This window comes from Astatotilapia calliptera, chromosome 3 (assembly GCF_900246225.1).
Source record: "Astatotilapia calliptera chromosome 3, fAstCal1.2, whole genome shotgun sequence".
Classification (NCBI taxonomy): domain Eukaryota; kingdom Metazoa; phylum Chordata; class Actinopteri; order Cichliformes; family Cichlidae; genus Astatotilapia; species Astatotilapia calliptera.
In genome coordinates this window covers 30,159,616-30,184,326 of record NC_039304.1, presented here as the reverse complement: position 1 = coordinate 30,184,326, position 24,711 = coordinate 30,159,616, and the positions used below count along the sequence as shown (strand labels likewise).

The 24,711-nt window shown below is 38.8% G+C and overlaps 1 protein-coding gene and 1 long non-coding RNA gene across 2 annotated transcripts in view; both read left to right on the top strand.

Annotated features, from left to right (window-relative positions):
• Positions 1–24,711, top strand: part of LOC113019220 (Fc receptor-like protein 5) — a 43,202-nt gene extending 18,491 nt beyond the window's left edge. The window contains exons 6-15 of the mRNA XM_026162770.1: positions 18,427–18,693; positions 18,816–19,094; positions 20,263–20,547; positions 21,317–21,427; positions 21,564–21,579; positions 21,683–21,768; positions 21,946–21,996; positions 22,900–22,959; positions 23,296–23,355; positions 23,708–24,711. Coding sequence (XP_026018555.1) covers positions 18,427–18,693; positions 18,816–19,094; positions 20,263–20,547; positions 21,317–21,427; positions 21,564–21,579; positions 21,683–21,768; positions 21,946–21,996; positions 22,900–22,959; positions 23,296–23,355; positions 23,708–23,712 — 1,220 coding nt within the window. The 3' untranslated portion in view covers positions 23,713–24,711. The remainder of the gene's footprint in view (positions 1–18,426; positions 18,694–18,815; positions 19,095–20,262; positions 20,548–21,316; positions 21,428–21,563; positions 21,580–21,682; positions 21,769–21,945; positions 21,997–22,899; positions 22,960–23,295; positions 23,356–23,707) is intronic.
• On the top strand, positions 15,363–16,758 carry LOC113019221 (uncharacterized). Its single transcript, XR_003271991.1, has 3 exons — positions 15,363–15,441; positions 16,456–16,491; positions 16,725–16,758. It is a non-coding gene; the product is annotated as an uncharacterized LOC113019221 (long non-coding RNA).

The window sequence follows — 24,711 nt, the reverse complement described above, 5'->3', positions numbered from 1 at the left end:
ACACCCAAGGCTGCAATTGCTAGCGGATTTTCGACGTACTCCAAGGATTTTGAGGAGCGCTCTGAAACCATGGGGGACGGGCTGAAAGTTCGCACTGGACTCATGGAAGTCCGCATAAAGGGCATCTAAGGTATTTGTACCTATCAAGATCTGTTCTCGCGCCTCGGCTCGCAGAGGGGGGATAACTAATGCTAGGGTATTAACACTAATATCCGAACCCACAAAGTTCTTGGGAAAGGTGATTGAGAGTTCTACATAACCTAGATAAGGGACGGATTGGCCGTTTGCCCAACGGGTTTATAGGCAAGTCTGAGAGATGCTTCTCATAAAAACTCTGAGGCACGGTTGTCACTTGTGACCCTGTATCAAGAAGACAGTTCATTTCTCTGCCAGCGATGTTGACAGTAGCAGAAGTTTTGGTTCCGACCAAACCCTTTGGAAGGTGTATAGACGGCGCTTTTGACTGAACTTCCTTTGAAAAAGCACATTGTGGCTTGGGACGAGAATTGTCTCCGGCAGCCCCCACTTGTCCCACACTGGAGGCTGGGATTAGTTTAAAGGCGGCTCATCACTGGCCCTAGTTGATGCTTCCCAACTAGATTGCCTTTCTCTCAGCTGTTTTCTCTTCGTGGCCACTAAGGATGGATTTAGTTCGTTTTCACATGATGAGGCAATATGACCGTCCTCACCACAGTGAAAGCAGTACCAAGGACGCGGCTTTGCATTGGCTTTTGCAAAGTTCTGTGTGGTCGAAGCCTTCCTTTTCGTGGGGTAAACTTCAACTTTGGCATTAACTGTGTGGCACTTTGACTTTGAGTGCTTGGGCTGATTTTGCTTTTGGCTTTCTATTTTCCAACTGTTAAGTTGTGCACTCAAATCAGCAATTTGTTTCTTTAACACATCGAGGTCGGACTCACAGCTACTTGCTGTTTGTACATTTGACATGGCCCGGTGCTTTGGATTGCTAGGGCCAGGTTTGCTCTGACCAAGATGTTGTCTCATACGACGGACTTTTGAGGCTTGCTTGTCCTCTTCCGTGCGTAGAAGCAAGAGTAGCTCAGAGAACGAAGGTGGGCTCTCTTTTCTTTGTCCTAGCTGGAGGTCACTGATGAGACTGTCCTCCCAACAGCCACGAATAAATTGCTTTAACAATTGCTTGTCAAAATTTGACATATTGACACCTCCTCGTCGCATTGCTTTGGTCAAACAGACATGTAACCTTTGCAAATAGGCTGATGGTCTTTCTCCTTCATTCTGTAGTGTGTTCATGAATCGCGCATAGAGCTCATCGCCATGTTCGACGGCTCCAAACGCAGAATCGAGTACTCTCAGGTACTCAGAGGGTCTAGCATTTGGACCTAAATGCTTAGTGACGTCTGTGGCAGGCGACAGGAGACTGTCAAGTATCCTCTGTGTGCAGTTCAAGTCAGAAACGACTGGATCACTCATGAGGACTTCAACACTTGTGCGCCAGGCGTCGCAATCAGCTTCACTGTTAGGGCGGGGAATGCGCCCAGAGAAAGCTCTAATCCTACTCGGCATGGGCGAGTGTGAAGAAACTTCACTACTGCGCACCACATGTTCAACTACCACCCGCCAGACATTGGGCGGGTTAAGCTCAAGTGTGGGATGGAACTGGGTCGGTGAGTCAAGATCGATCAGGTTTTGATTTAAGATTGGAATCGAATCCGTAGACTGTGAGAAATCGGCAGCAGGTTGACTGGGGGAATGATCACCCTGTGCATGCCTCTGTCAACAGGGGGAGAAACTGTAGGCTGAGAGGATAGAGGGGGCGCGTTTAAGTTAGCTAGCCCCTCTTTGAGCATGTTTTCTAGCGAGTGGCCACTAAGATTGGCCATTTCAGACAGTTGTCTCATGTATGCTCTGGTGACATTCCTTGCATTTGCTGCATACACCACAGTTAAACTCCTAATCTCAAACGTGACTTCAGGCTGAGCAAACCTTTGGATAGTCTGCGGCAAAAGGGGATTCAAAGTATCCATTGTGCTGGCATGATTGAATTCAGCTATCATCTGCCTGTGAAATTCAGAATGCGGATCATCTATACGGATGTGGCGGTTAACTGAACCGTGTTTCCCCAGGTAAATAGCTACTTCGTCATCGAGGTCGCTGTTAGTAAGCCCTTTTATGATTACTGCGTTAGGGATTTTAATTGCCTCTTTAAGTACTACGTCCATTTTGTCAAACTAGGTTTTGATTGTTTCTTATCGTTGTAATACTTAATAAGATGAGTCTCATGCAGTTTCACAATAACTCCTGGCTGCTGGCTCGCCAACTGTGCGCCAACTCGCCACTGTTGTGCTCATTACAGCAGTGTACATCCCACCCAGCGCTAATACTAAGGAGGCGCTCTGCGAGCTGATCAGTGAGCTCCCGAACTCACACTCCGATGGACTGTTTATTATCGCCGGAGATTTCAATCACGCAAAATCTCAAGTCAGTCCTCCCAAAATTCCATCAACACGTTGACTTTGCCACGGGGGGCAAAACATGCTGGATTTTGTTTACACAAACATTCCCAGTGTGCAGAGAGCGAAGCCCCGCCGCCACCTCAGAAACTCAGACCACTGGTCTATTATGCTAATTCCGGCATACAGACCACTCATCAGACACTCCAAACTGGTTCTGAGACAGGTGGGAACTTGGCCTACTTGAGCTCTCTCTGCTCTCCAGGACTGTTTTGAGCACACTGACTGGAACATGTTCAGGGAGGCTACAACAAATGGCGACTGGACCAACTTGGAGGAGTACACATCATCTGTGACTAGCTACATCAGGAAGTGCATCGATGACAGTGCCGTAGCTCCGCAAACGCACATAACGCACACTGCGTAGGGCACCAAATGGCCGGTAGGGCACCAAAAAAATCAGGGTCGTAAAAAAAAAAAGTAAACCATATTAATACTATAAATATCATATGCATTAATATGGTTAAACAATACAAAAGCAACATAAAACAATTTTCCCGAGAAAAGGGGTGAATCTGCTTTGTGCCCTGTCTCCAGTCTCCTCCTGGTGCCCCCCCACTCCCAGTGGTCTGTTCTATAATTGGTAAACACCTGTTTGAACATGGCCTCGAAATGGCAACAGGAGTCGGGAGCGGAGAAAAGAAAGAAGAAGAGGAAGCGTGATGAAACTCAGGCGTCGCTTGCCGGTAAGGCAATGTTTAAATAATAATAATAAAAAAAGTTCATTATTGTAGCCCTTGCTTGCACGCTCATGTCCGTCAACTCTGTGATAGCTCCTGTTAGCAGTGTTCATACTGTGTTAACAAATGTTGCAAATGATTGATGTTGGGTACTTTGTTTACGTTGTGGATATGAATATAGAATGGACTACTAAAAGCAACTCATCATGGTCACTCAATTGACGGTTTTCAGATAACGTTAGCAATCGTGAGTCACGATTGCTAACGTTATCGTGATTCGTGAGACTAGCATTTCCCTCCTCAGGTTGCTAGCTGGCTAACGTCATGCATGCTACTGATTAACCTTAACTTTGGGATAGGTCAGTGATGCAGTCAAGTATTATTATCAGATTAGACAAGATTACTTTGTATGTTGCTGCATTTCAGGATATCTATAAAGACGCATATCTTATTTATGCCATTGACGTCTGAACACATAAATAGTTCTCGTCTTTCTTTAGGTTCATAGATCAAGGGCGACATCTGTTGGTGAAACTGTAATATGAAACCTATATCTTCCAGTAATATAGATTTCCTACTTGCGCATTTATATCAAATTATGTACAGCATGTTTATATTGCCATTTGCCATTATGAAAATCTATACATGTAAAATATAGTTAGTAATTTTTAAATGTACCAGTGACTTACTTAATTTATTAGTCTTATAATGCAATCTTTCGTAGGCCTACTGTAGATTCAAAATTGTATTTCTGTAAAATCCCTGAATATTTTCTCTTGTATGCAGGGTCAATGCTTAAATATGTTCAAGGAGGATCTCAAGGACAGGATGAACCATCCAGTAGTAGTGCCATCCCTGGACATCAACCACCAGCCATTGTAGACCCTGCAACAATCCCTAGCCAAGAAGAACAAGAACCATCAACCACCAGTTCAGGTACAGTTCCATACACAAGTACCACTGAGAGTCCTGTCACTGAGAGACTATCAGAAAGTGACACTGTGGAGACATGTGTGCCCCCTTCAACCGATCCTGCTCTTTGGCCAGCTCACATTGTAGATGCTGATCGTGTTGAAATTGTGCGGAGAGGTCCTTTTAATGTCAGCTCTGATTTTAATTTTCCAAAGGGGCCTGATGGAAGAGCATTTCACACTAGCCTTAAGTTCAAAATTCTTCCCAATGGAGAAAAGGTTCACCGGAGCTGGTTAGTGTACTCACCGCAGAACAATGCTGTGTTCTGCTTTGCATGTAAGCTTTTCAGTGTGAAGGATATAAAGCTGAGTACAGAGGGCTTCAGTGACTGGTCAAACATCAACATCCGTTTGAGGGGTCATGAGTGTAGCCAAGACCACATACAGTGCATGCTTAAGTGGAGAGAACTGGACACACGGCTAAAGAAAAGCATGGCAATAGATCAACAGGAGTTGACCTTACTAGAGGCAGAAAGGAAAAAGTGGCGAGAGATTCTCAAACGATTACTCTCAATAACTCTCTCACTGGCTTCCAGAAATTTGTCTTTTAGGGGCTCTTCTGACTGTCTTTATGAGCCGGACAATGGCAACTTCTTGAAGGAAGTAGAGCTTATGGCAACATATGACCTTGTAATGGCAAATCACTTGGCCAACATAAAAGATGAAGGTTCCCACACACATTACCTCAGCCCTGAGACACAGAACGAACTAATTCAGATTATCTCTTCAGAAACATTCCGCGCCATTGTGAAGCAAATCCAGTTGGCAAAATACTTCTCCATCATTCTTGACTGTACTCCAGATGTGAGTCACACTGAACAAATGTCAGTCATAGTACGCATTGTTTGTTTCCAAGCACAACCAGATATTAAAGAATACTTTCTTGGCTATATAAATGTGGAGCAAACAACTGGCCTTAACCTGTCCAATGTTGTCCTTGACAAGTTGAAGGAGCTTGGCATTCCATTTGAAAACTGTCGAGGACAGGCCTATGACAATGGGGCCAACATGAAGGGGAAGAAGCAAGGTGTTCAGGCCAGACTGCTACAATTAAACCCGAGAGCATTGTTTGTGCCTTGTGGAGCTCACACGATGAATCTGGTCATAGCTGATGCTGCCAAGTCCTCTCCAGATGCAACTGGCTACTTTGGGTATTTGCAGAAGTTGTTCAATTTCTTTTCCAGTGCCACCCAGCGATGGGCCATTTTAACAAAACATGTGAAATTGACACTTAAATCTTGGAGTGACGTTAGATGGGAAAGCAGGCTTCAAAGTGTAACTGCTGTCCGGAGTCAGACAAAAGAAGTGAGGGATGCTCTCCTGGAGGCCAGAGAAGCTGTAAGTGATGCAGTCGCAAAGGTGGAGGCTCAAGTGCTTGCTGAGGAAGTAGCCTCATTTCGATTTTTGATTTGCTCCATCGTGTGGTGTGAACTTCTTACAATCACAAACCAGGTGAACAAGTTACTACAGTCCAGCTCCATGCAGCTCGATGTTGCTGTCAGGCTCATTGACACTGCCAAAAGTAACCTCTCTAAATACAGACAGTCTGGGTTTGATGAGGCTGTGTCAGCTGCCAAAGAACTCTGTGAGGCCCTGAACATAGAACCACAGTTGAAGGAGAAAAGGCTCAGGAGCACAAAAAGGCAGTTTGCATATGAAGCTGTTGATGAGCCCCTCCATGATGCCCTTAAAAAGCTTGAGGTCACATTTTTCAATTGTGTTGTGGACTCTGCTTTAATCTCCCTACAGGAGAGGTTTGAGACCATGAATCAAGTGAAGGAGAAATATGGAGTGCTGCTTGATTTCAGCAAAGTGAATGGGATGTCCAAGGAGGATTTAAAAAAACACTGCACTGAAGTACAGAAGACACTGACAGATAAGGGAGTAGCTGACATTGATGGACCTGAGATGATGCAGGAAATCATCAACCTTCCTCAGCTGCCACCACAGACGTCTGCTTTGGAAATGCTGTCATTTTTACATGACAATCAGCTTCAAGAGGTATATCCCAATCTGTGGATTGCTCTGCGTACACTCTCAGAAATAGGGGTACCAAAGTGTACCAAAAAGGGTACAAATGCTTGTCGCTGGGGGTGTTCCTTTTTGAAGGACATTTCTGTACCCTTTAGGCTTGGTACATTTTTGTACCTTATGAAGTTGTACCATCTGAAGTACAATCATGTACTTTCCTAAGACATAAATGTACCTTCAAACTATAGTACAGAAATGTTCCCTTGAAAAGGGTACAATAGGGTACCTATGAGGGTACCCCCCCAGCGACAACCTATTTCGTACCTAAAGAGTCAAAAATGTACCCCAATAGTCCAAAATATTTGGTTATTTAACCATTTATTTTCGATAATAGAATCACATCAAAGCATTTAAACAACCACAGGAATACCTCCTTGATTACATTCGTATATTGCCATAGGACATGTCAAGAAAAATACATTCATTTAAAAAAAGTAAACAATCACATAAAGACATTAAACACCTGAACACAATGTTTTGACGGATCACACATGGCGTTGAAAAGAGTGATACTTGGAAAAAGCTGCCTGGCAGTCATGCCTGAAATGAGGCTCATGTGCGTGTACTAACCCAACATGTGTAATCAGCTTCCTCAGAGTAAATGCCCTTTTTGAACATTTTGAACATTTGTGGAGTGGGGGCATATTTAATAGAGTTGGTTAAGTACCCTGGTGACACTTACTGGCAGGGGTTTGTCTCCCTGGTCTCCTATGTTGACAATGCAGTTCTGAAGAAAGACAAGTGTTTTCTTGAAGTATGCAGGGCAGGTCATGTTGAACACGAAGAAGGTGGAGAATGCTGAGATGTAGGCCTCATCCAGCGAGCAGCATGAGCAAACATCCACTCCTTCAACTGTGACAACACAGCGACACTGTCTTGAGAGGGCAGTTGTCCAACTCTTATCCTTCATTCGAATGGTTGGGTATGGACTCATGGGAGTATTCTGCAGAAGAGGAAGAAAAACATTAGTATACAGTATGTTTAATATGTGCCAAGTGGATTTTCAACAGATTCCTCAAATTACCTTCTTTTTTTGCTGCAAAACAAAACTGTCTATTCTGATAACCTGTAAACATGGCCCCTACTCCAAACAAAAGCTTCTTGACCAACGACTGTTGTGGTAGTGTTTGATAAGCTGCTAAAGTTTGACATAATATTCAAGGGCAAAAGCAATCACCCCTGACAGTGACAGTACCTGTGAAGAAGAATTTCCCTAAGGGGACAATAAAGGTCTATCTATCTATATAAACACCAGACAAAACCCAAGAGCACAGCAGCACTGTGGATTAACAGCAGTGTTTCCTCTACATTAGCTTAGTTGTGATGCTGAACCGCAGCTGAATTCAGCTCCATGCCAACAAAACACCGAGAATGAAACTTGTGGCCAAAGGCTATGCATTGCATCATGCATTTACCTCTCCAAGGATGATGAAATCTTCTATCTTCTCCTTGAAGATGGATGGCAAGAGGAGAAGTGCCCCCTTGAAGTCAATTCCTAGGTCATACAGATGCAAATGCACTTCATTAGATTTTGATAGCATGCAAATTCCCATTAACATGCTCTTCACATGGCACTATGGTACATCAATTATCTTTGGAAGAGAGAGCAAATGAATTGTCACAAAATGTACTATTTGTATGAGGTCAAATTAGCACCTGTAATGTCTTCAGTCAGTGCATTCTCTCTTGCCTCCATGTAGACCTTCTTCAGTGGCAAATCCTTGGTCATTTGAAGAACATTTTGAAGAACAGCAGTGAAGTTTTCGCTAAAGCGGCGACAGATGTTGTCTTGGCAGGGATGCATTAAATCAACCTCATCACACAACTGGAAATGAAAAGAGCAGAATAGACAAAAGAATGACATTTTACATTGAGGATTTAAACTTTTGACATGTTTAAAGACACAGACTGGAGATGAATGTAAAGTGCTTTAACCCTTGAACAAAAATTCTAAAGATAATGAACAGATTGATTAATCAGTTAGTACAGAAAATAATAATCAGATTTAGAGACAAAAAAATCATTAGCTGTTTCCCCAATCATCTTAACAATTCTTACCCCTGCAGATGTCCCCAGGAATGGATATCTCTTTAATAGGTCCACAGAACACATTCCTTCAGCTACCTCTCTACGTCTCCATGCAAAGGTTTTTGTATGCGGTCTTTCACCAGTGCTGTGTCAGGATGTAGCTTCTTGTGCTGATCATTTAGCACCTTGATATGAGCATCAACAGAGGCTGCATCTTCCCCCACAAAGCACGAATCCTTTGTCAAAGCAGATATCAGTATTATCATAAGTAAAATCTGGTAAGTTAATGTTACTCGAAATGTGGTAATTTGTACACCAAATGCTTTGAAAAAAATGCAAAAATGTTGAATAGGAATTGCAAGTTGAGCTGACTTTTGTTAAATCAACTGTGAAGTTCCTTTTTCTATGTTAATGTTATCTGTTAACATGTTTCTTTCAATTAATGTTTACTTTTAGCTTTACAGTGAACATAATAAGACTACATATGTTACCTTAGCTCTTAGAGGCTGAGGGTGTGAGGACTTACGAGAGAGGGCTTCAGTCTCTTCAGACAGGAGCTGCTGGATTCCTCTGTGGTCCGATGTTTCTGCGTGCATCCAAACTTTTCTTTAACCCGGTTCACTTCTTCGTTGCTGATTAGGGGAGCCCGTTCTGCTTTGAACTTTCTCTTGAGTTGGCTGTGCCAGGTGTCCTAGTTGTTTCAAATGTATATAAATAGTTAATTATGCTTACTTTATATTAATATAATCTATAAACGAAACAAAAAAGGAGAGGTACTCACATAACCATTTCCGTGTACATCTCTTAAGAAAGGATACTTCACAATCAGGGCTTTGATGACCTGGATGTAGTCTGAGTGGGTTGGGTACCTGTTTCAAACATAAGAAAAACAACCCACAGTACACTGATTACTCTTATCCTTTCCTGGGGGCTTTTCTGTTCTTCAATTCTTCTAATCATATTGTTATTACCGTAAATAGTTATGTTATAGACCAATGTCAAATCAATGTAGCTAAAGTTGATTTTAATTTTTTTTAAATGGGCGTGGACAAACAGCCACACCTCTCCGAAACTTCATTAATTAATTGACTGCAGTCCTGAATTATTAATTTACTCTTGAGTAAATTCGAAAATGAACACTTTGGATATCATAGTCCAGACAAGGTCTGGAGACACAGGATGTATGGTTTTACCACTATTGCCAGTTCATTGGAACCGTGTGTCACGCCAGACTCGAACGCTGGTCTCCAGATTGGGAGGCAGATGGGCTAAGCATTTGTTCTCTGCCTCTCGTACAACAGCAATATTAATATTAAGAAATTAATGTAATTATTCAGAAAGGAACCCTTACATTGTGTACTGTGACAGAATTTCATAAAGAGTCCCAATTATTTTGTTTCGGTACTTCTGTTCTTTCTGGACTGGTTCTTTGAGATCCAAGCGACTCTGGACATCTTGTGGGAATTTTGGAATGGAAATAACTGCAGGCAGTCTACGGCAAGAAAGTATAGAACTGCAATACAGTAGGAAAACAGCATTAACTAGCCATTTTGCAAGCACTTAAATGCATATGCAAATTTAGACATTTATCACAACCTACCTCTGGTTTGCTTGGGACACTGGACCTTCAACTGTACCTTCAAATGGGTCGACCGGTTGTAAAGTGATGATGACTTCCTTGTAGCGGTTTGTGAAGTTTCTGAACTTCAGCTGCTTTTTGAAAGACTTGTCAAAAAGATATGCAACCATGGTCTCAGTGAGTCCACAGTCTACCGTCTCTCCATCTACATCATTATCTGAAATATAAAGTACAGTATGAAATAAAAATAAAACCATTTTCAAATTTAGTTTTAAAGTGACATTATGGTCAATACATAATAATAATAATAATAATAATAATAATAACAATAAGCTATCATTGTGAATCTGTCTATGTTCCCCAAAAGGAAGTTACAATTATTTCTCTTGATTAATTGTTAATATAAATTAACTGGTAATATAAAAATGTAAGTAAGTGTAAGTGTCCCTGCGCAGATCTTACAGCTCTCATATTCGAAAATCCCACTAAGTAGGTGGAATGGTACAAATGTGTACCTTCCATTGTTTAAAATCCCTTTGAGCGGGAAACAAGTTAGATGCCATAAAGTTTGCTTAGAAAACGATTTTGTTAATAGCTATATTTACATTCTAGCATGTTTTGAGAAATTATTGATTTTTTTACATTGTTGTACACGGTTAGTCACTATTTATTGATAAAACACTCGAATACGGCGGGCAGACAGACGTTGAACATTCCACCAACAGTCTAAATAGTCCACATTTGTACCTTTCTTTGTTTAAAACTTAGCTAACTGCTAGCTTTCGCCCATGTTAAATCTAGCTCTTCGGACTTTTGCTAACTCTACTGTAAAATTACACGTTGTAATTTTTATAAAAACACAACATCACACCCGACTTACCTCTAAATCTTTGCGCCTCGTCGTCTGACACATCAATGCCTTCTTCCATCAACTTTTTAAGGAGCTCCTCCGTGGATAACCCCCTGAGAGTCATTTTCAGCGCCGAGGCGGAGCACTCATCACTGCTGCCTTTTCGGCCTCTGGGATAAATGCGCGTTGCGAACTTGATACATGAAAATACAACATTGTGGTATTAATGCGCAGTTGTTTAGAAACCGTTATGCTGTCTTGGCTAACTATATTTGTAACTTACAAAATGTAGTCACCGTAACATAAAAATCTGCTTGACATTTTAACTTCCAAAGAACCTCGGTTTAACTTGATGTTGCAAATTCCATAAAAACCTGACAATTAATGAACAATTCTAGGATGTAGTAAAAGCAAAAAAGTAAATGGCCAAACATAACAGTAAAATGATTTCACGTTTTTGAAAGATTTAAAACATAAAAAATTATAACTGGAACTTAATAAAATGGAAATGGGCCAGTTTTTTTTAACATCATTTGGTTGTGCCTGCATGTCATTGTGTGTGTGTTTTTTAATATAATTTAACATAACTTACACAAAGGTAGGTTACAGATATTCTTTGCATCATAGGATAATTTACGTACAGAGGAGAGGACCAACAGATTTGATTATAACATGTAGCTTTTATGAGCACACTCAAATCTCATATGAATTTTACAATTAACCAGGCCCATCCAGATTTTCCCATGCTGACCCATTACCACATTCTGCCACTGACACTGCAGTACAGGTCAAAATGGTACAGATTTGTACTTTATTTCAAATTGAACCTTTAAAGGGGCATTTCTGGACTTTTAAAGACCAGTATTGTACTTTTAAGGGAACATTTTAAAAAAATGTACCTATAGGTACAAAAATGTTCTTCTCTCGTACCTCTATTTCTGAGAGTGTATTGCACTGACCCTGCCTGTCACAGTTGCCTCTGCTGAGCGAAGCTTTTCAAAGCTCAAACTCATTAAAACGTACCTGCGTTCATCAATGGGGCAGGAACGTTTAAGTGGTCTGGCTGTTATCAGCATCAATGGTGACGTGGCTCAGAAGCTATCATATGATGACCTTATAGCTGATTTTGCAACCAGAAAATGCAGGCATGTGCCTCTCTAGGGCCTAGAGAGGCACACCACGCCTGCATTTTCTGGTTGTCAGAGTATGCCCTAGACTCTAGGGCATACTCTGACAACGAATTGTAAAAATGTTTAACATAGTTACTTAAGGAATGTGGCTTTTGTGTTCAAATTCTTATTTTTCTTATTTAAGTTTCTTATTTAAATTCTATTGTGAAACTATTTGTAAATATATTAATAATAATACTATTAATACCATAAAGCATTTGTGCTTAGGGCACCCAAATGGCTAGCAACGGCCCTGATCGATGATGTCACTTACTCCAGGGACATTGTAATACAGACCAACCAGAAAGCGTGGATGACTGCAGAAGTGCGTGACCTGCTAAGGATTCAAGACTCTGCCTTCAGAGCAGGTGACAAGGGGGCCCTGGGAACAGCAAGGGCCAAACTGTCTCAAACCATCAAAGCAGCGAAGCAGAAAAATCCGCAGCCACTTCCAGGACAGCGGTGACACGCAGCGCATGGTTTGATCCCCAGAATGATGTGCTGGTGAGGAAGTTCAACCCCCATCATAACGACCAGGTTCTCTGTCTGACCTCTGCTGATGTGAGGAAAATTCTTTGCAGAGTTAACCCACATATCCAGATAAAATTCTAAGCTGCCTTGTATGAAGGCATGTATGTATTTATGTTGAAGATGCCTCGTTCTGTTTTCTCTGAGGCTGCTGTGCCCTTTGGAGCAAAAATGAATATAAAGTTTACAGCATATCTTGTCACTGGAAATTGTTTGCACTGTTTATATATTTATATTATTTACTGTAGGTATTGGTGAAAAAAGCTTTATGTTGTGAAAAACTGAAATCTGGAAATTAGAATTGTTGTGCCTTATTTTGTTGATCTTTTTACATATATTCCTTTTGAAAATGGTCAAATTTGTATATTTATTTATTTCTGTTTGTCTGATAGCATTTATTTATAAAATAAATCGGACATTTCAAACAGTTACTCGCTACTTGAGTAGTCTTTTCGCCAAGTACTTTTTTACTCTTACTTGAGTAACTTTTTTGACAACTACTTTTCACTTTTACTTGAGTAATAATATTTTAAAGTAATGCTACTCTTACTTGAGTACAATTTTTAGATACTCGACCCACCTCTGATACGATGAGGAAGTATACTCAAAAACAAACTACTGATAATCAGTTATAATATTTAAATCCCCGCTAAGATGGATCAATTACAAAAAACCTATAGATACAAGAGTAAATTTTCCCAACATGGCTGAAAATACTATTTAACGTGCAGCTTTAGATGACAAACTCATTATACACATAAAACAAAATCTCTACAAACTCTAAAAGACAAAATGCACAATCAGGGAAACACACAGCAGCAGGCCTCTCTTCATCCCTGTTTAGCACAGGTGAAAAACACATAAATAGGTGTTATAATGGATAAAAGTCAGATTCAATTACTATTTTTCCCTTTAAAAGTAATCAAAAGCACTTTGGGGACATTTAGCTCTAAGAACTAACACTTAGTAAAGCAACACCAAACTTAAACTTATAAGTTAGTACAGGGAGAGGACCTACAGCGAATGTGCCTTACCAGTGTGGAGATCATGCAACTCTGTCTGGGAACCTCCACATATGCAACATGTTTGCTAGCGGTGTCCCACTGACTAATGCCCCCGACAACATTGACATGTGGAACCTTATTATTACAAAAATTCAATTTAAATAATAAAAAATAAAATCTATGCAATGCAGTTTTGTGAAAGTTCACTGTGACTCACACACTATTACATAGTATATTATAGCTCCAGCTACATACTACATATATACATATAAATATATAAATAACATTATGATTTATGATTTGCTTCAAGATATGTTCTCTAACTGCACCTTTAGAAGCTAATGTCTTCCATCTCATTCTCTCCGTCACTACCCAGAGCTTGTGACCACACAAGGGTAGGAAGATAAATCAACCTGCCAACAGACAGCTTCACTTTCACACTCAGCTCTCACTTCACTACACCACACTGGTCCTGCATCCATATCACTGCATATGTCACACAGTATCATCCAATCCACCTGCCAATCTCCCACTCCACTCTTGCCACAAGATCCTTAAAATCCTGTGCTTTGGGCCAGAACTCATCCCTAAACCACAGTTATGACTTCAACAATTATCCAGTGTCAATCACGGCTCAGAGTTGGAGGTGCTGATTCTCATTCCCTCCTCTTCACACTCAGCAGCAAATCGCCTCAATACGAGCTCGAGTCCACCATCTTATGAAGTAAAGGGTGCAGGAAGCACAATTGTGTTTCACCAATAACTGTACGTTATCAGATTGCCATGCTAACTCTGCCTTGCTGAACTGCTTGCTTCCTCTTATTGCTTCCTTTATTTGACTTACACCGTTAATTCTGTAAAACACATTCAAGTATATAAACAGCTGCTTTGTTTGCAGCTGTGCTCTGCTATCTAAAAATTTAGCCATGGAAATGAGTAACTAAGTGTGTAAGTGTGCTTTTTAGTTACTAAGTGAAGCTAAAAGGCACTGTCGTTATTTATTAATACAGCAGTTACAACTACTTGTAAGAAAACAGAGAGGAGCTGAGAAAGGGGGCAGGACTTCATCTGGTCTCACGGTCACTTCTGGTTAAGGACACATTTCTATTTTAACTAGTGCACGCTTACTTTCTGTGAGTAAATTTATGACTAATCTAAGATGTCACCACAGTGGAAAGATATGTTAAAGGAATCTGCATTAGTTTAATGAAATAAAAATAAAATTACTGTCAGTTCTTGATTTCACTGCTGTGTGGGAAAGTGTGTGGATTACCAACATCTGCTGTGAACATTTGCTCAGTAAGTATGACATCTCTGTTTATCAGCTGGTATGGGGGCTCACCTCAAATCTATTTAATGTATATTTGAAGCAATGTAATGATTTTGTGCATCAATATTTAGTGTATCATCATCTCCTTGTAAAGTTGCAGCAGCCAACTCAATGACTACATCTGTGACAGGAAGGGAATGGTAAAAGTTTATTGTCTTGGTTGTGTTTAATCAGTTGTCTTCATTTATGCATCTACTGCAGTTTAAAACGATCTGAATGATGTATACATGTAGTGTTTATGAGGGTAATTATTACTGGCGATAAAGCTCATAATAATCAAACCAAGCATACAAGCAGCAGACAAAGGCAACAAAATATCCGTCGCTGTTACTTTAATATCTAATGCCTGATAGATACTTGTTAGCAATCTGAATCTGAACAATGTTTCTCGTTGTGTTTCTGGGCTGTAAAATGAACTAAAGTACTTCACAGTTAAATCTCATTTTGGGCACTCAGTCAAGCTATTATTGTTTAGTTTCAGTATATATATATATTTTTTTATAGCCATTCTGATAAAAATCTGCCTGATATGTTTCTGCAGGAGAGTATAAATGTATCACATGATGTGGTGGTCAGACTATGTTAAGTTGTTATTTCTGTGTAAAAGGAAGGAAGCAGAGAGAAGAAGTATTAAAAAGTCATTGTTTCCTTCACAGCTCTTTGGTATCTGCTGTGCTGCTGCTTCACTCTCTCTCTTTACAGAAAGTTGTAGAAGTTTTCAGACGTGTCACTGCTGGATGTGAGGATGGGAGCCACTTTGCTCTGTGAGCTGGGCCTATTCTGTGAGTACATCACTGACTTCTATTGTTTGATTCATACTGATCCATAAACATGTTTTAGTAAGAAGAACAGAGCATCAGTCATTTGTACCATTTCAGGTCATGTGATCAGAGGACTCTCATGTTTGTTACCAACATGGTTGTTTGTAGACTGGATTAGATTTTAGTGCACTGACTCAGATCAGAGTTGAGCTGGTTTAGTTTATCTAAGAAAGGTTTGTTTCTCCATCAGTGATATTTTGATGCTTTTGACATCGTAATATAAAATGTAACCAATCATGGTTACATTTTATTAAACACATAAAGGCAGTAATTAAAGCCAGTGCTAGATTTAAAAATAGGCCTTTTAATGCAGACTAACAGAAATTTGCTTCCTTAGTCCAGGTAATCCTACTCCTGACTAAATGAAACTTGCTTCCTAAAGGAAGATTAGAGCTCATCCAGCCATAAATGGAGATTAAAAAAAAAAAAACTCCCAGTAGGCAGGTTTAAATGTAGAAGACACATAAATTAGTTAAAATATGTCAATGTTGATCAACAAATATCACCTTCTAGACAAATTCTTGTTGACAGAAGTGACCCACTGCAATTTGTCAATGGCATTAATTTTTGAGATTTTTTTCTAGTATACAAAGTAAATACTGGGGAGATCATTTCCCTTTTGGAACCCAGTCTTTCACTGGCTGCCCAAAGAGGATGGCCTGTACCATTTCAGGTCATATGATCAGAGGACACTCATGTCTGTTATCACCATGTTTGTTTGTAGACTGGATTAGATTTCAGTGCACTGACTCAGATCATAGTAGACATTGAAAATCTCCAAGTGTTTTAAGGAGCTTGGTAAGAAAGCGACTGGACTTTAAACCCTAGTGGGATTGTTCCTTAAGAAGGTCATTAACTCACTATTGATCATGTGCCTCAAGAAATGAGACACATCATTACCAACAGTTTTTTTATTTATGTTACATTTTGGTGTCTTTAGTTTGATAATGTCTGAAGTTTCTGTCTTTATTGTAGTGCTCTGTACGCTCGTCTGCAGTGGACACGCTCAAGGTGACTGAACAGTTTTCCTTTTTCAATTTCTTCCTTTTTATTTAATAAAGATTATTCTCAACCTGTATGACTCTAATGCAGATCCTATTTGTGTTTCTTTTTATTGATTTATCACTGTATTTTCATTTTGTGTGAATATAAATAAAGTGTTATCAATCAATGTCTTGCCTTGAGCATTAAATAAGTGTTTCAGATTGTCTGTTGTCTGATTGTCTGTTTGTGTTTGATTCTAGCTGCTGTGCTAACTATTGAACCCAAATCATCCAGTTATTTCATTGGAGAGTTTGTTACCTTCAAGTGTGACATGAATGATGGAAGAGACACTGACTGGTATTATGCAATCAACAAGGATGGTCGAGACTATGTCCGCTACAGTGAATACAAAGTCTACACATTAGAAATGAGATCCACAGATTGCAGTGGTAAATACCAGTGCTATGGCAGCTCAAAGTGGTCAGATTATACAAAGAACAGTAATACTGTCTCTGTAACTGTATTAGGTAAGTCCTCAGTGATTAATAATGTGATGACTCCAGTTAAAATACTCATCTGAATTATAAAAAAATATATGTGTTTAATAAATGTTTCATTGAAACTATTTTATTTCCAATGTATTGAAACTTTAAACTTTAACCAAGATCCTTGCATTTTACCTAACTTTGTTGACAGTACACACTACAACCAAAATACTCAGACAATATATTTTTTGTCATTACAACATGTGCATGTTTTAATGTATAACAAGAATAACTGTGGATGAAATTTAATTTAAATAATGAAAAAAGAAACATCAAAAGCTCCACATAATTTAAGGTGACGATGTTTCTGTTATCTAAATGTGAAACCAGGCAGATCCCTCTGAACCCATCAGTGTGTTTCCTTCAACAGTGAACTGCATTAGTTTACATTCAGTGTGACTTCTTCAGGCCAAAGAATGGACAAACATTTGAAATGTGCTTATTTAGAGATCTACAACCTGAATTACCCGACTAACCTCAAAATTGTAGCTCTCTTACTATGTCAGAAAAAATTAAAATGATCTTAAACTGTATTTAAAAAATAAATTTAATTAGGATTAGCATTCAACTTTATTGTCATTACACATTTATAAATACAGGGTAAGGAAATACAGTTTGCATCTGATCAGAGTGCAAGAGTAGTAAGTGCTAAAAAATGGGAGCAATTATATACAGATAAGGGTAGTATAAATCAATGGTGGGATAGTTATGAACAGATTATGTACAGAGAGAGCAGATATACAGATGATCTATATAGTATACAGATGTTCTATATTGCTATACAGACGGGCAGAAATACAGATGTACTATGAACAAATATAAAGCTTTGCTAAATATATACAGATGTGCTACATATGGTAAACAGATCTACAGAGTGCTATGAATATATTCACAGTGGAAGCGTAGCGCTCTGAATAGACTATAATAGTAAACAGTGTACGCACTATACCAGAGACTATACTGGTTCAGTGTCCTAAACTATAGCAGTAACCAATCGTTAGCTTCATAGCATAAGTGCCTAAGTCATTTGACTTAGTCAAATGACTTAGGCAATTATGCTATGAAGCTAACGCAATGTAAGCATATGGTGAATGTTGAGAATGAATGACAGTCATGATCATGGTCATTAGGAGGGATAAGTGGGTGTGGATGGAAAGGTTCAGCAGGGGACTGAGTTCAGTAAGGTGACAGCTGTGGGGAAGAAGCTGTTCATAAACCTGCTGGTTTTAGTCTGTAGGGTCCGGTAGCGTCAGCTGAAGGGGAGGAGGTTTATTGGCAGGATGAGAGGAGTCCCTGAGAATGATGCGTGCTCGGCAAAGACATCTCTTCTTGGAAGTTGGAATTTAAATCAAATGAAAGCATATTTTAAAATGTTGTTCAATGGCTTTGTGTTTTCTTTTTGTCTTTTTGATAACAGCATATATACCCAGGGCCACACTGACAGCAGGAACAACAATCATACCAGTAGGGGGCAGTGTGACTCTGACCTGCTCTCTGCAGAGCTCTGATGGATGGAAATATGAGTGGTTCAGACGAACCCAAACAACCTATGAAGGTAAAATCAGAGATCAACAAAACAGAGATATCAGAGTATCTCAAGGAGGAATCTACAGCTGCATAGGAACAAGAGGAAACCCAGTTTACTACACTTATGAAAGTGATGATGTCACCATTGAGAAAACCAGTGAGTTCAGTAATTTAGTTTGAAATATACATTCACTCATGATTATCAAACATACAATGTTGAGTTTTCTGTGTTGATTTCATGTTTCTGTTTGTATCTCAACTGTTAATATGTGTAAACAGTTTCCAATAAAGTTGTTGTAAAACAACAACCCAACTGGCCTCAGATATTCAGAGGTGAGACGATCACTCTGACATGTGAGGTGCAGGAAGGAGGTGAAACCACTGAGTGGTGGTATGAATGGAGAGGACCCAGCACACCCACACAGTGGACACACAATAATGATGTGACATTCAGAGTTTCTGAGTCCAGCAGTGGAGACTACATGTGTAAGAGTCGACGCAGAGATGACTCATATTCTTCAACAGAGTGGAGTGAAGCCTTCACATTGTCAGTATCAAGTAAGTCATGTTTGTTGTGTGATCTCCATTTGACAAATGTCATAATGGTCAGCACAGGATGAATTCAATGGTCTACAAAGCATGTTACATTGTTAGTCAGACAAAGAGCTGCAGCTGATAGTAGCCTCATTGTAGACAGTTTGTCACCACTTTGTGTCATGAACTTTCAGCTGGTATAGAGACGCCAATGCTGACCTGCTGCTCCATCACCTGAGGACAATAATGACAGAAAAACAAAAACAGAAAAAAACTGACAAGGTGGAAAAATTTATTATTACAAACAAACACTGAGGTGATGTCTGTGGAAATACAAAGTGGACTAAATGTGTGGGCTGAAGATGTAGCATATTAGCGATATTAAATTAGCCAACATTTAGAGATAGTAAGATTAATGTTTTTTCTTTAATTACTAGTTTTCTTTGTGATTACAAGAAGTAATGCAATATTTTCCTTGTTTAGTTTCATTACTCTGGGGCGAGGCATCCTAGAGAGAGAGTGATTTGGTTGCATCAATCAACATTTTTAGTGACTGGTTTGTTTTGCCAGCTGAGGTGAACTGTGTGAAAAATGTTCTTCTTTCTTTTTTGTCATGAAATTGATGCTTTCAAACACTTTATTTAAGAACTTTGCATGAACAGTGGTGGATAAATTAATGCATTTTGTTGTATTAATGGAACAAACAGTGATGTGGAAGTTTTTGATATTAGGTTTATAGAGACAGAGATATGTTGGTATGTTTCTTCTGATCATGTACGAAGAAGACTATTCCCTAATCAAAGCAAACTTATGATGAAAAAACATGCTAAACAAATGAAAATGCTTTATGAAAGTCTGAAATTAGAAGAAATCTCATAAATAAGTTCTGTGTCTTCTGTTGTGGTAATAAGAAGGAATCACACAGAATAAGCACAAGTATTATTTTATAAATCCAAAGAAGAATCACAATGAAACAGAAAAAAATAAACACTAAAAGAATAAAATGCATTATAGGCATCTGTAAGATTACTCATACCATTTCAGTTTAGTCTTATTCCTTCCTATGTGTTGTTGGAAACTGGAGAGGAGGTTTACAAGAGGTAACATCAATGGAGACAACATCAGGGCCGTGTGATCCCTCATGTGGGGTATATATTCATATTTTCTTTGTGTCTTTGTTTAAACTCAACAGCAGATCAACCAAAGGCCCAAATAACTTCTGATATGAGAGACATCCCAGCAGGGGGCAGTTTGACCCTGATCTGCTCTGTGAAGTCATCATCATCATCATCTGGATGGAAATACTACTGGTACAGAGATGAGAACTCCTCTGAACCTCTGAACACACAAGATGCAGTTTTCCACTCAAATGGACAAATCAGTGTCTCACAGGAAGGACTCTACAGGTGCAGAGGAGGAAGAGGAAACCCAGTTTACTACACAGAGGACAGCCAGTCAGTCAGGATTGATCGCAGGGGTGAGTTTTTTTCTTCTTCTAGAAACACAAAATGTGAAAAGTTAATGATCTGACATTTACACCTTTAGTGGATGTATGAATAGAAAACGACCAAACTTCCAACAAAAATGAATTCAGGAAGTTAAATATGCTTTTAAAACCCGATGATGCAGAATACAACTGTGAGGGGAGAGTGCACACCAGGGTTCAACAGATTAGAGTGAATACTTCAGTTTGTCAGTATTCATTATGTTTTTATACAATACTTAGAATAGATGAAGATGTGAATCTACTTCTATGCTCACTCATCATCTACTGTATAATTATAATAATAATTATCATTACTGAAAAATTCACAGTGTCTGCAAACAAACGTAAGTGTTCTTCTGAGCTTAAACATATTAGCACAGAGCTTTAAAGTATAAATACAAATTGATAAAATAGCGATATATACTTTTGTCTCTGTAAAGCTGACATTATGTATTTGAATTAGAAAACTATTCACAGAATTTATCACCACTTGCATGAATCAAAATATGCTGCTGGTTTAAAGACCTTTGTTCATAAAGGAATGATAAACAGGTGATGTGAAATTCAAAAGGTTTTTTTTAAATCACTATTCAGGTAAATAGTCACCACAGAGAAATATGATAGTAAAACAAATAGAATATTTTCAGTTATTATTAGGAATAGTGATATTGTAAATAATACTATATTTTAAAATGTTCCCATGTGAATTATGTTAATAATCTGTTTAAATGCATCTAATTAAAGCCTGGTATTATTACAGCAGCACCTGAAAGCTCTTCATTTCTCACTCCTTTGATCGTTGGACTCGTTTGTGGAGTTTTACTGATTCTTCTTCTTCTTCTGCTTTTGTGTCGCTTCAAACAGTCAAAGGGTGAGACCATTAACCATCTGATATTAAACTGAATATGATGTAAATAATAAAAATCACAGATGTATCCTGAACGCTCAATGTAAAATTTTGCACCACAACAGGTTACAATAAAAAATGTAATTGTCTTTTCTTACAGATTCCTTCTTTGTCAGGTTGGTTCAAATCTCCCCTCTCCTGTACTAGAACTACATCCTGTGTTTCTTATTATATCTACAGGTTTACTACTTTTTTTTTTTTTTTTTTTTGTTCCACCAGGACTCGGAGCACAAATCAGAGCTCTGCAATGAACCACATGATCAAGGATGAAGCTCAACACAGTCAAGATAACTCTACTGTCCAAGGTCAGCCTGATCCATGACAAGTTTTGTTGTTGTTGTTGTTGTATTTATTAATTTATTTACTGACGATTTTTAAACTCCAGGTCCAATATATCTGTTTCTAGTTTGCTGATTTAGAAGATAATCAAACCCATACATAAGAAATTCAATTTTTAACCTAACATTGGCTTGTTTTTGTAGGTGATGCTTGTGTTTATGAATCAATCAAAGACCATGATGACACACAAAATGGTAAAGTAGATACAGTAGCATTGACATATGAAGACTATGTGATTATTTATGTTTAAACATTGAAGTTTTAGAAATCAGCTGCACACAGATAAGAAAACAAAGAGGTTGGACACTTGGTCCTTCCAGTGTAACACAGGGTCAGTTCAACTTTAAGATCAGTCTGTCCTACAAAACGTAAACCACTGTGAATCTGTTTTATGAATCCATCTCATTCCTCCTGACTAATTGTTTTCTAGTTTCACTTTTTGCTGGTGTTCCTGTCACTACTAACAGTATGAGACAACAACCAGTAATCAACCTCATGTCTTCATTTTTTAACTCTTTGCTTATATCCTTTTTTTGTTTGGTTGTTTTTACATTTCAGAGATTAATATTTTTTTCTTTATTTTGGTATAATTGTTTTTTAAATGTCAGTATGTTTTGTTTTCATTTTTCTTATGCCAAGTTATGTATTAAACATCATTGTTATTATTGTTATTCTAATATTTTAACCTAGAAGAATCACGTGGAATTAATTTCAGTGCTGTTTCAGATAAGAGATTAGAAGAAACATTTGAGGAGTCTGTTGATTAGAGCACATTATCTTGTTTTAAGAGGACATAAATTGTATGAGTAGTGCAGGAGTATAGAATGGCAAAGATGGAGGAAAAGTGAACGGTGATCCTTTAGGTTTGGATTTGAGCTTAGTGGAAGGGTCATGCTGAGCAGGGTTGAGCTGATGTGACACTGACTTGAGGGTTGACAGGTTTTCATAGAAAAGGTTTTTAAACATGACAGAAACATCTTTAATAGACCTTCAATAGGTTTCTATGATCAGTGTGTTGTTGACTGACAGATATATAAATGTAATGAAAATGAACACACTTAACCTTTTATCCTGATCATCTGTCCGTCCTCTCTCAGATGACAGTGTGCTGTATGCACAGGTCTCCCACGATAGATCTAAAACCAAGAAAGACAACGGTGAGTAAAGTAATATAATATATAACTTTTTTCTTGACTTCATTGACTACACCATTATTTCATCATTTTAAGAGGGTTATAATGATATCAGTTAGATATCATTGGATTATAGGGTCACTGACCTTAATAACCAGGGTGGAGGAAGCTTGAAGTGATCTGACACTGAAATGAGATTTAACAGTAACAGGTTGTCATAAAATCTCGTCTTCAATAGAGCGAAAATCTCCTTCAGTCAGTTCCTGTGATGAGTTACTGTAGGTGTTAACTGACAGAAAATATAAAGGAAATTAAAGCCACTCATTTTTTAATGCTGCTCATCTGTCCATCCTCTTTTAGATGACAGCCTGTTGTACGCACGGGTCTATTACACTAAAGCGAAACCTAAGAGACACAAAGGTAAGTAAAGTAATAAAATGAGTACCTTATTTCTTTTGTTTTGGGTTTTACACGTTTTACACACCAAGGAAAACCGTATAAATAAATCAAGTTGTCACTTTGAACAAAGAGGCACTTGCAATGACATTTGACAAATCATTTCTTTATTTGCAGGAAAACCAGCTCCTGCAGCAGCTGATGAAACAGTTTATTCTGAAGTTAAATCACAAACAGCTCTGAGTTACTGTGCAGAAATAAAATAGCTTACATGTTGCTGTAACGATGAACTTAAATACTAAAGTTTTTAAGTTTTTAGTAAATTTAGTTCTAAATCACCTTTAATGACTGAATTGTGCTGCACCATTTCTTTCAGATTAATAACAAGATCTGCAAAACCAACCGGATCAGTGACAAAACTGAGTTAATTCCATTAGAAGTAAAGAGCTCATTGGAGAAAATGAGATTATGCACTGTTTTGTAAAATAAAATAAAGTCAAACAAACTTTCTTTCATCATAATAGCACCAACTGATGATCTGGCTTTGAGACCAGGATGCTTTTTAGAGTCTTTTTACATTTAGATTGCTCAATAAATAAACAACAAATAAAAAAATAAAAATAAACAACATTTGGAAATGAAAGTCAACAACCTACAGAGGGCTAAATGCAGAGACACATCAAAGTGACAAAATAATGCAGCAGGTTTGTCCATTTTGTCAAATGTTCATTGCATCAACTCAGAATGATACTCAGTTGTCAGTTTGGCCAACGTGTGCTTGTGTGCATGCCTGACAATCTTGGAGCATATGAATAATGAGTCAATGGTGTCCTGGGGATCTCCTCCAAGATCTGGACCAGGGCATCTGAGCTCCTGGAGAGTCTGAGCTGCAGCATGGCAGCTTCAAATGGAGAGAAGCATAATGTCCCAGTTGGATTTTGGTCAGGCGAGTGTGGGGACCAGTCAGTGGTATCAATTCCGTAATCCTCCAGGAACTGCCTGCATACTCTCAACACATGAGGGTGGTCATTATCATACCAGGAGGAACCCAGGACCCACAGCACAATAGGGTCTGACAGTGGGTGACAGACTCTTGAGCATGCACTGAATTGGCATCCTAGAGGAGTTGGACATCCTGTACAACCTCTGTAGCATCCAGGGATCGTCTCACCCTGCTGTACCTAGTGTTAACTACATTTTCTGCTACTTCATCGAGGATAGACATTTGAGTGATGTGATGCTAAACACTGATTAAAAATAATTCCTTTAATTTTTTTTGAGCAGTGCATGTTTACAGATGTTTCCTGTATTGTTTCTAAAATCATTTGATGTGTATGATAAGCATACATGTTTCTCTTCCCCTGCATGAATTAAGCATCA